Source organism: Phoxinus phoxinus (assembly GCF_949152265.1).
Source record: "Phoxinus phoxinus genome assembly, chromosome: 6".
Taxonomy (NCBI): Eukaryota; Metazoa; Chordata; class Actinopteri; order Cypriniformes; family Leuciscidae; genus Phoxinus; species Phoxinus phoxinus.
The window spans coordinates 35,242,857-35,254,907 of NC_136881.1; the positions used below are offsets into that span (position 1 = coordinate 35,242,857).

Consider the following 12,051-nt stretch of genomic DNA (forward strand, 5'->3'; position numbering starts at 1 on the left):
ATTAATTAACCACAATTTATTTTATGATTCCAGAAGTTTCCAGAAATGTATTTTTTAATAAAAAAAAAAAAAATCTTAAAGTAAAGTTTAAAATGCTGTTTAAGCCATATTTAAGTTTTTAAAATACTGTCACTAGGTGGCAATGTTGCGTATTACTGCTTAATATTTTGGTCTCGAACCGGAGTCTATGCTTTTGATGCATGAAGTATAAAATAATCCAGTCTTCATTGGGAACAATTTAATAAAGTATGCATACTGAACTATAATTGACTCAAAATTATGACTAAGCTAAAAAAAAATCTAACCTAAATCTAATCTAAACTATCTAACTAAATTTCGAAGATTCCAGGTGAAGGTGAGAAAAATAAATGTAAACACGATGGAGATGAGAGAGTTGGCATGATAAATTCATAACGTTTGATAAATCCACAGCACTCGAGATAATAAAATATCCATAAGCTGAGACAGGGCTGACGGTGATTCAGTCTTTCCGTTCAGTGTGTTACTTATATGCAATAACAAATGCCAACAATTCCAATAATGAAAAATGTCTCAGGATAAAAATCAATTCTCAGCTAAATGCTATAGGCTATGCAGGACAATTGAAAGTATGCTATTCTTGTTACGATTTTATTCTTCTTCTTTTTTTTCTCACAGTGCAATTTAGATCATCACATATGATCACGTAGCCTAGCCTAGTAAACTATTACTTTGGCCAACAATGTTTTCATTGTAATATTGTAATGTAAAATAAATAATAAATAAAACTCTTGTCCTGATAATATAGTAGCCTACATAATTGTAGTTAAAAGCTTGATTATTTAATGCACTTTAATTGTTTGTCTCTGAAAAACTTTTGACTCAAAAAGAACACACTGGAAAACTTTCCAAACCAGCCTTCATATGTCTGGTTGACTAATTTGCCTAGTTTAACAAAGAACAAATAAGGGAGTAGCATTTTAAAATATTGAATATAATGGGGGAAATATATTTTGTTTAAAACATCAAATAGGCTATATGTTAGATGAGACATTAATAATAATTGAATTGCAAATGATACTTGACAAATTGTAGTCTAACGATTCCATCTTTCGAGTCAAACGTATATTTAATCATTTAATTTAAATGTCACTTGCTTTAAAACACCTTTTTTATCCTCGTAAAGCGCATGACTCTTTTTGCTACACACCTGACAAAATCGGCTACTGCCATTTCCATTAACATAGATCACCCCACAGATGCTCCGCGTAATTGTGAATATCATGTTTAATAGGAATTTGTCACATTGATCAGCCAGTTATGTGCTGCGATGCGGCTGACATCATACAGCGGCGACGCGACGCGGGTGCGCTTCAGTGATTCACACGCGCGCGCGCACCCACACACCGCCATAATAACAGCTAAAGCTCCGTCAGCATCAGCACCATCAAGACAACCGCAGGGAAACCAGTGAGTATCTGTATTTCATCATTCATTTTCCGACTAAAGACAAATTTTAGGCTGTATTATTCGATGTCCATCGATGCCTGTGTCGTTTCTAAACGGCTGATATTAGAAAAGAGAATTTATTCCGTTAATTAATTTCCCAATCGAAATTATTTTTAGTGCCTCGTAAGAATCAAAAACATCCATCATTATCCTGAGGAATAATATCTCCGTGAACGCGCAGCTGTTGCGTATGGTCCATCGTGAGCGCTTAATGCGTGTGATGAATTAGGCCTACAAATCGCGTTTCAAGCTTCCGTTTGTCCTGAATGTATGCTAGGTCGTCGATTGTAGTGTTGTTTATGGTTTGACGAGCTTTCGGTGCTGCTGGTCTGTGCCCAAACCACGGGTTGGACACACACACACACACACGTATGCTGATGTGTGTTACATGTTGAGCATCTCGGATAACCTTGGAAGAGCCAATACAATCTGGCTATTCCGTGGCCTGCATTACGTGCAGTGTTTGTGTCAAACATCAGTTTGCTTATTTGAATACAGTTTCAAATGTAGCAGTAGTGCGTTATCTTAAGAACATGGGTGTTAACAATGATGAAAATTATGTCTTTTCAGCAATCCATACTTATATTTTAAATATGATAAATGATACATTTAAATTGGGAAAAACGTTAATTGATTGATCTATGGAATATGTTTGGCCCCCATTTGCAAAGTATGGTTTACATAAACAGGGTATATTTGATGCACAGTCTATTCTTCCTCACTAAATGTCTCATAAAAAAAAAACAATAACGATTCACTTTTTTTGTATGTCCCTTTCATATCAACATTTTTGGCTTGATTAATCTCTAATGAACCACATTAAAGAGCTAAATCTGATCTAATATACAATCTTTACTTAATTCGCTCCAAAATATTTGTACTTAATAATTGAACTTATGGGAATGGCATATAGGGGCTACCATGCCTGATCACAGCTAGCTTTGTATTGGCAAATGTGGAAAATTGCAAAATGGTTTAATATAGACTGACATTTCCATCCATCACTAGTGGTTATTGTGTTTATGTGTTTTGTATTCTGTAGAGAGCTCTATAATAGCCTATTAGGACGGAAGAAGATAATGAGAGAGAGGTAGTTTTCCTCAGTCAGCTAATGAGTAAGACATGAGTGTGTGTGTGTAACTGTTGGTGAAATATCACAGTCGTAAGTGTGTGTGCATGCGCACTGAGTCATAATGAGATGAAGAGAGATTCACAGTAACTGAGTAACAGCATCACAGCAGACCCCTCAGACACAGACTTAATGGAGAGATATTATTTACTGCTAAATGGAGAACATCAACCAACAACAGATGCAGAAAGTTATGCTCTTAATATATATATATATATATATATATATACACTGAGCGTCCAAAACCAGATGCAATGTAATGAAAAAATATGACACTAATGCCAAAAAAACCCGCAAGGAAATTGTGTAAGTATTCGGTTGGATATTTTACTGTAAACACTGGGTTCATTTGCAATTATTATTATTTTTTTCAAATATATTATCTAATTGTGTGTGTTCTTTTCAGAAATGGTGAAACTAGGCAGTAACCTGGCGGAAAAGGTGACGAGACAGCCGTCGGTTGAGGACGGTTTCGACAACATCCCCCTCATCACTCCGCTGGAGGTCGGACAGTTACAGCAGCCGTTCCCTGATAAGGTAATTACCGTTCATGCATTAGAGAGCAGAACCCACACATAGAGCCATATGAAAGACAGCAACACACCTCTGTTATTCATTACTCTACACAGAACTTCATTAAGAGGAAGAATGTCATAGGAAGCCGGAGGTGGACCGGCAGACATCCAGTATCGCTGATACCATCAAAGACAAGCTAGAAACCACCCTGTTAGATCCTAGCGGATAGCCTGGCATGAAAGAAAGAGCGCATGTGGCACCATCAAGATTCATTGTCACCGAGTATGATACACTTTGTCACTGAACGGCTTCGCAAACCATCTGATCTTGCAAACGCACGCACGCACGCTCATGTCAGGACTCTCACAGATGGCTTGTATCTATTCTTAGCTCTGCAGGAGGCTAGTGCAACGGGTGGAAACGCACAGCAGAGTTTGGATTTAACTTTGCAATGACTCATCTAAAAGATGACAAATGATATAGTAGCAGGAGCTCTCTGCATTTGTAGTGTGCTGAAGTAACATCCTGTGCATCCTACAACACCGGCTCACTGGGAAAATGTGCCGCTGGTTAAATTTTTGTGAAATTCCCCCAAAAAATTACCAGTACATATATACATACAATTCACTTCAGTTTCCAGCTGAATCAAAAAGTAGTGGCAGTAAAACACCAATGACTTTAATTTTTTATAAAAAAAATTTTTACGATTATTGATTGATGAATACTTATTTTCACATGGTTTCTTGCAGAATACTATGTTAAAGGGTACTCTCTCGCCAAATTGCAACCTAGGCTCTTTTTGTTAATCTACCCGCGTCAGACATTCGTGTAAAAGCATAATTAGAATGGAAACGCCACTTTTAAGTTTGACCGTATTTTCGTTTTCGGTCAAAATGCCTTTTGAATGGGAGTGCTAGGGGCACTACAACGATACCATCAAAATCGCTATTTTTAAAACACTAAGGCGGCTCGACACACCAAAACTGTGCTTGAAGTGTCACCAGCGGCTCTACATATGAACTCCAGCATTGACTACATTGTTTGTGTACACAGAGTTTACTAAAAAGAAAGGGTTTCTACGACTCCCTTTATCAGTTAGTGTTTCCGGTGGCTGGAATTTTGTCAGGCAAAAGTAGTCGATCTCCGAATGAATGCAACGTAATGAACTGACTCCATATGAGGAAATGTCATGAACTTGTAATTCCAATGAAAACCAAGATAACTTACACACTTAGAATATCTCATGGAAACCAGCTTTAGGAGCTTTCCATCTTTACTCTCCTCATGTTACGTTGCATTCGGAGATCGACTACTTTTGACTGACCATTTAACTCATCCACTCAAATGAATGAATGATAAATTTGGCTTGGTTGGGATGTAATGTTGACTCTACTTTGGCTTTTCAATAATTGTTTTTGACTCCTTGTGTGCCAGTCACAAGATGGTAGACGATCTCAATCCACCTTAACCCAGTCAAGAACATGATAGCTGGTTGACAAGCTAGAAACCAGCGGTGACATTGGAAAACACAGCTACTCGCTTCAGCCGGTTTTCCATCAGGGTTTCTAATGCCTTCTATGAAAGCAGCGAACCCATTCTTGCGGTTTCTGCCCAGCCCCCTCTCATTCTCTTCATTATGTGGACTTTTAATAGTTCATTCTTTCTCTCTGACTCTATAGGTGATTGTGAAAACCACAACAGAGTATCAGCTGAAGGAGAAGAAGAGGAAGATGTACGTGCCCAGCATCAAGAAGCTCAACATAAACCTTTATGATGAGATGTCAGAGAAGCTCAAGGTAAAGCAGTCCCACACATTTGTCTCTTTGTTTGTGAGGGCAATGCAAAAAAATGTGAATACAAATAAAAATGGAAGGCATGAGTTGATGTGTGAGTGTCTGTTTTCCAGCTGACTGGGCTGATCATTGTTACCTTGGCGTTCCTGGCGTGTCTGCTGCTGTTGGTCATGTATAAAGCGCTGTGGTACGATCAGCTCGGCTGCCCCGAGGGCTTCGTTCTCCAGGTAAACACGCTAGCTCTGTCCCTGCAGATCGAGATCATCCGTGCTCTGCTTTAGAAACCATTTTTGGTCCGAAATGTAGCTGAAAGATCACACGCTTCGTCGAGGTAATGTCGGCACTAGCCTGTGGTCGCCTCCCATATGAAATCTCAACATTATTTTTTATTTTTTTACCTTAGATACTGAACGCATCCGGCTTTTTCACTCTCAGGGAAGCGTCTTAGAATGGCGGTATTCACTAGTAACACTAGGCTAAAATCCGCTAGGCTAGGTTTTGGAGCAGAGCGATTAAGTATTAACTGAACCTTTAGTTCGTGTGATATTCGTTTAACATTATTTTGTTCACAGCTCAGCAAAGCTTAGTCTTCTTCAGACGGCATCTAAAGCTGCGTCGGAGTGTGAGAATGTCTTTAATTAGTCTGAAGCCTGACTAAACTGTGATTAAGGCCTGCAGGGGTTTCCACCTCTCCCCTTTGATGCAGATGCCACTGCTGTAATTAGCGTGCCACACTAATGTAGCGTTGCTAACTTGAAGAGCGGGAAAATTGCCTCTTGTTAAGATGGAATGAGGTTTATGGAAGCTTTGGCATGTTGACGTCTCTTGATTGACGCCTTTCGGTCACAAAACGCCTTGTTTTCTATTATTTTGCTGTGGGATGGATGAGCAACTGTGAGCACTCTTTGCTCAACTGTCACTTTGTGCTTCTAAACATCTGTTTTACAAATTGGAAATATAATAAACCTTTCAAAGTTCGCATTCCGTAGAAATAGTCAGTCAGAGCCACATTGAGAGTTTTTAAATCGTTTGAGATTAGAAAAAATTCTGTCAATAGCTCTTTAGTTTTGGTATTAGTATATACTTTAAGAATGTTGCTTTATATTTTTTGCTTTAAATTTAAATAGTCTATTCCATACATAAGATTATTTATTACATGGTAAATCGGTTGTTTTTTCAACATTGACAAAAAAAGTTTCTCAGTTTGAAATATTATACAGCCAAACTTCTCTTTTATTTCATTAAATGTACATTTTACACTGTATGCAAATTTTCTGTATTTTTGAAAGCCCAAATTATCTACTATTTTCTCAAATGAGTATTTTACACCAGACCACACTGCGTGGAGGACAGTATCCCACAATGCAATGTTCATTTTCAAGAAAATTGATGAAATGTCATTTTAGCTGCAGTTTTTAAAATGTATTAAAAAATATATATTTTTACTTTCTTTTTTTTTATTATAATGACAAGAAACAAAAAAAATTGGCAAAAAAATGCACAGTATGCACAAATGCTAACGTTTTTATTTCTGAGATGATGATTGCCCACTCAAAAATAAATAAATAAGCAATATAATACGACTGACAAAAATGTTGCATACTACTATTTTAAATGGTTGTATAATAATGTTTTACTTGCTAATTTTACATACATATATATATATATATATATATATATATATTATTTATTTATTTATTTACACAGACACAATACAGTATATACTATGCAGTATTCAGTATGCTGAAAGCTAGTATTGCATTTAGAACAAAAAAAGTGTATCATTATAGATAGTTAATATACAGAATTTATTTTTATTTTTTTGGATAATGTGCAAAGTTGTATGTTCAGGGCTTCACGTCAACTCGGCGCTCTTGGAAAAGATGGACATAGAAAGACTTTGTCCACTTATACAATATCGATTTCCCCAAATGTATTCATGTGTGAATGGAAGTGTTTCAGCGGTTTGTCCGCTTTACCGATGCTACATCAACAGGAACGCAGAGCTCCGTGACATTCACCTTTATGTTTGATTTATTAGAGAACCTGCCTGACCTTCTCCGCACTAGTTAATGTATTCCCGTCTAACCTTTCATTTGCAAACATCCACTTTCTAATCCAGCACAGACACTGCACCCCGGCGGCTCTGGAGATGTACTACCCTGAGCAGAGCTCCAGGGGCAGCTTGTACACCGCCATGACCCACCTCAACCAGGCCAAGAAGAACATCCCAGAGCTGTCCCCTCCCTGGCTCCCGGTCATGAAGGACGACGTCAACCACCCCGAGAAGTAACCGTCTTTCATTCATCTGAAGGGGTTTGTGAGGACACAATCCAGAAATGTTAATGGTGAAGTCAGTCGGAAAGGGGTTTATGTGTGTGTTTTGTGTTTAATATGGGGAATATGATGCGAATAACTATTTAGAATAACTGTGACGCACACAAACGTCTGAAGTGAAGCCTGTGGGGGGTTCCCAGGTTTCTACTTTCTCAGTCTTTTGCAATACAAATGCTTTCAGCCACTCAGAATTCTGCTCCCGATGCTCCATACCCGTTTAGAAGCAATCTAGGATAATCCGTTTTAAACGTCACTACGCCACTTTTTTTGATGGCACGTCTCATTGTAGGTTTAGTCGTGCTGCTTGTAATTCTGCAACGTTTGTTAGGCGTTAGTTCTCGCTTATGGTTTCATTTGGAGTCATTTAGCTTAGTGTAATGAACTGTGCATTGGCTGTGAATCGTGCTCTAATGAACTGCAGTGCAACTGAGAAACAAGTGCATTGGCGAGAAAAAGCATTCCAAAAACTCAGATCTTTTTCCCTAAAATCAACTTTAACTACTGATTGTTGTCTTCAAGCAATGTGTCTTTGATTTAAACGAGAAAAGTGACTATTACACTGGAGTTTTGGTTTCTTTTTTTGTACATTTTACTAAATGAGATCTGACGAAATGATTGGTGCAAACGGTAGATTTTATACACATTTGCATGCTTACCTTGTTCCATCCTAGAATTTGAAGATGAATGTAAATTGGAATAATGGTAAACAACCATTTTTAGGTCTTACAAAAATGTTCTGTTTGTTTGTTTGTGTGCTGAAACATTTACACACTAAGCACCAGCAGCTATTTAAATGTTTAATTAATCTTATACATTTTCAAGAGAAAGTTCAAGAATGTGATGGTGACCTTTTGAATTGTTTTTGTGTACTAAAGCAAATTAATTCCAGCTGAATGTATAAACTTACAATATGTTTCCCCTTTCTTTGTTCATTTATTGTGCTTTATATTTATCTATGGTGATCTGTATTATTTTTTCAATTGCTATAAACATGTAAAGTTCTAATGTGTATTTATTTATGTATTTATCTTAGTCATTTGCAGGAAGGATGAATTGAGGTTCTTGTAAGGGTCCGCAGGTGAAATCATAAAAACCTGCAGTATTACTCATTTCTGTGTGCGACAAAAATTAATCCATCCTCAATGGATAACAGAATAAAGGTTTCAGTATTCACCAGCGCTGTGTTCTGTCATTGCATACAGATTTTTGTGCAGTTGTACTTATAATGCTGTAGGTTGCTATTCAGAAAACCCAGACCCTTGATTCTAACAGTGTTGTAAATTAACAGGAAGGCATAACACATGATTTATTAGAAGTAGTCAGAGGTGAACAAAGTACACGACTTCTTTACTTTAAGTAACCTTAACTAAGGTTCTGTTCATGTCAATTCACTTTTTCAAAATTATGTTGGCATTAGTGGAATTGCATTGGCATGATTTAAATCATACTTATCTGATCGTTATCAGTTTGTAGCAGTAATGAAGAGACGTTCTGATCACAAGTTCAGTATGGCATACCACAAGGCTCAGTGCTTGGACCTTTACCTTTACTTTACCTTAGTTAAAGTACAGATACTACTGCTCAAATATTACTCCGTTACAAGTAAAAGTACAGAAGTACTCGTTTTTAAAAGTACTTAAGTATTAAAAGTCAAAAGTAAATGTCAATGCATTGTTTTATTATTGTTTTATGTAATACTTGCAGTACCTTATGCCTCTGAAGCAACCTAGCAGTTAGAAATATCTGTAGAATTAAAAGCTTTTAGAATGTTATAAAACAACTGAATTGACCAACTAAAGACAGCCGTAATCATCTTCTTTTTTATTTAACAGTCCTACCACCCCAACAAAAGAAGTACACATCTATGTTGTGAAGTAAAAAGTACGATATTTGTCTTTCAACTGTAGTGAAGTTAAAGTAAAAAGTTTCCAGAAAAAATAATACTTAAGTAAATGTACTTTGTTACTGTCCACCTCTGATGACAGGGATCCTGTTGTAACATCCTACAAGGTAAAAAAAAAAAAAAAGACATCTGGTCAAGAAGACTAGTAATAATATTCACGTTAATCAGATATTGGTTGTGTCAGAAATGGCCCTTATACCCTCATATCAATATAAAACAGTTCCAGTAGTAGGATTGAATAAGTGCACTCAATGTCCACAATGGTTTCGTCGTTGGTTCTGACGTCAACCCGACTTCATTTCCAACCAAACTGCAACCAAAATCTTGACAGAGATTTAGGGGAGTAAAAAGTCCAATATTTGTCTTTCAAATGTAGTGAAGTTAAAGTAAAAAGTTTCCAGAAAAGAGAGAAAGATATGGATATATACCATGTAAAATTTTAAATGTAACCTATTTTCCTTTATTATTTAAACAGTAGGCTATGCTTCACAAATACCAAGCTTTATTCCAGTTTATAATTCTAAATATAGAATTCAGATAGAGCATCATAAATTTACTAATGTTAACAAGTTAGACCTTATTTTAAAGTGGTACCAGTATTTAGCAATGGTGATGTTAAAAATAATAAACTAAATAAAGTTAAATACTGTAGTAGTTAACTAAAAGGATTGAAGTTAATAAAAATGTAATTAAATTCAATTAACAAATTATATCAAAGGGAAAAACAAAATTCAAACCTTAAATTATTTTTTACATTTTATAGACTGTATTTTATGTAACTTATATATAAACAATTTAAAGTCACCATGAAATATCAACATTTACTAATACATATTTAAAATCAAAAGTTATATTTGTTAACGTTAATCATGCAATGTGAACTAACATGAACAAACAATGAACAGCTGTATTTTTTATTAACTAATGTTAACAAAGATGAATAAATACTGAAACATTATTGTAACAATGTATTGCTCATTGTTAGTTCATGTTAATTGATACATTAAGTAATGTTAATAAATTAGACCTTGTTGTAAAGTCATCATCAGAGAAGCTCATGTCTTCTCTGATGATGTGTTTTACTGGCGTGAGGGCGGGATCAACCTGTCACTCACATGAGATCCACCAATAGTAAACCACAACCATCCAATCAATTCCCTATGGACAAAATCAAGTCCCGCTCTACATTTTGACTATCAAAGACTATCACACCTTACGTTTCATGCCTGCTTTTAAATGTAAAAATAATGCATTTCAAAAGTTTCCCATTGCACACATAACTTTCCATATAAGACTCTAATATCATAAAACCTAAAGAACACACAGGATTTCACACCATGTTCTTTACAGTCCTCAGTGTAATTTACATTTTCATTCCTTTTGTTGTACTGTTGTGCAGTCGCTGAACCCAATAAATTGTTAAAAAGTAATTATATGAGAATTGCATAGTCAGCACACAGCTGGTGTTGCCAGGGGAAAGGGCGTTCATTTGAGTGAGGGTGTAAAGTGGTTGTGGGTCAAGCCCTGTTTGAGGAGTGTGTGTGTGTGTTTCTCAGTAGGATCTCCCGAATACTGGCGCCAGGAGAGAATGCCTCTCTCTCTCTCTCTCTCTCTCTCTCTCTCTCTCTCTCTCTCTCTCTCTCTCTCTCTCTCTCTCTCTCTCTCTCTCTCTCTCTCTCTCTCTCTCTCTCTCTCTCTCTCTCTCTCTCTCTCTCTCTCTCTCTCTCCATCTCTCTCTCTCTCTCTCTCTCTCTCTCTCTCTCTCTCACACTGTATCTCTTTAACTCCTCTCTCACGCACACACTTGCAGATTAAATGAAGTGTCAAAATATTCAACTCAGAATGACAGCCTGTCCAAACTAATTTTCTGCTGAAGCCTCCACAAATACCTCACAATGAAAATAAGACAAATGCACTACCGGTAAAATATTTTTATTTTCCTATTTCCTTATGTTGCATTGTGGAGTAATTATTCAGAAGAACTATATTTATTTGACTTAATGAAAAGAAATGACTTGAAGTTACACGGCTCAGAAAGATTATCTCTGTGAAAACTCCTACAGGACTTCTTCACTTGATGTGGCACTGTATTAGCAAACTTGTTTTTTGTTTTGCTTGTTTGGTTTGTTTTGCTTTGTTGTGCTCTGTTTTTGCTTTGTTTTGTTGTTTTGCTTTGTTTTGTTGATTTGCTTTGTTTTGTTGATTTGCTTGTTTGTTTTGCTTTGTTGTTTTGTTTTGTTTTGTTCTACTTTGTTTTTTTGTTTTGCTTTGTTTTGTTGATTTGCTTGTTTGTTTAGTTTGTTTTGCTTTATTGTTTTGTTTGGCTTTGTTGTTTTGTTTTACTTTGTTTTTGTTTTTCTTTGTTTTGTTTTGTTGTTTTGCTTTGTTCTATTTTGACCATGACAGTTTCTTCCTTTTTTGATGGCAGTTAGTTTTTCTTACCTCAATAGGTCTTCTTTTTCATTTTGTTAGATGTATGCTTTAAAGAAAAAACTAAGTGCGGGTAGACTGATATACTTATTATATAAGTATAATTATATATTATACAAGTATAATAAATATACTTAATTCTAAATATCACCTTAATTCACCATAGAATCAAAGTTTACACTTCTTATTTTATTATTTAACTATAAAAATCTTAGTTTTATGGAATATTGCAATATTATATTATATTCCAAGTTCTGGAAAGAAGAAGTCTAAATATTTTTTTTTTTCTGCACTTCACATAAATTCTTCAGAAGCAGTTATAGTCTATTGATGTTTGATAATAATTTGGCTTTGGATGAGTTATTCAAATAAACCAATTAGTTTTAGTTTCTAAGTAGTGTGTAAATGTGTCCATACTGTGTGTAGCATCTGTGATTTACTGAGGCTGTAAAACC

The 12,051-nt window shown here is 35.8% G+C and overlaps 1 protein-coding gene across 1 annotated transcript; it reads left to right on the forward strand.

Annotated features, from left to right (window-relative positions):
- Window positions 1-1,222: 1,222 nt before the first annotated feature.
- Window positions 1,223-7,998, forward strand: caly (calcyon neuron-specific vesicular protein). The gene is made up of 5 exons (XM_079615955.1): window positions 1,223-1,449; window positions 3,024-3,154; window positions 4,813-4,929; window positions 5,040-5,153; window positions 7,049-7,998. Exons 2-5 carry the CDS (start codon window positions 3,026-3,028, stop codon window positions 7,217-7,219), a joined length of 531 nt encoding a protein of 176 aa, XP_079472081.1. The 5' UTR covers window positions 1,223-1,449; window positions 3,024-3,025; the 3' UTR covers window positions 7,220-7,998.
- Window positions 7,999-12,051: the final 4,053 nt, after the last annotated feature.

What these genes read in the sequence shown, in the direction of transcription:
- caly (XM_079615955.1), top strand. Translation starts at nt 3,026, where the DNA reads ATGGTGAAACTAGGCAGTAACCTGGCGGAAAAGGTGACGAGACAGCCG. An exon ending in AGCAGCCGTTCCCTGATAAG is followed by an intron (nt 3,155 to 4,812) that starts GTAATTACCGTT and finishes CTGACTCTATAG; the next exon opens with GTGATTGTGAAAACCACAAC. An exon ending in AGATGTCAGAGAAGCTCAAG is followed by an intron (nt 4,930 to 5,039) that starts GTAAAGCAGTCC and finishes TCTGTTTTCCAG; the next exon opens with CTGACTGGGCTGATCATTGT.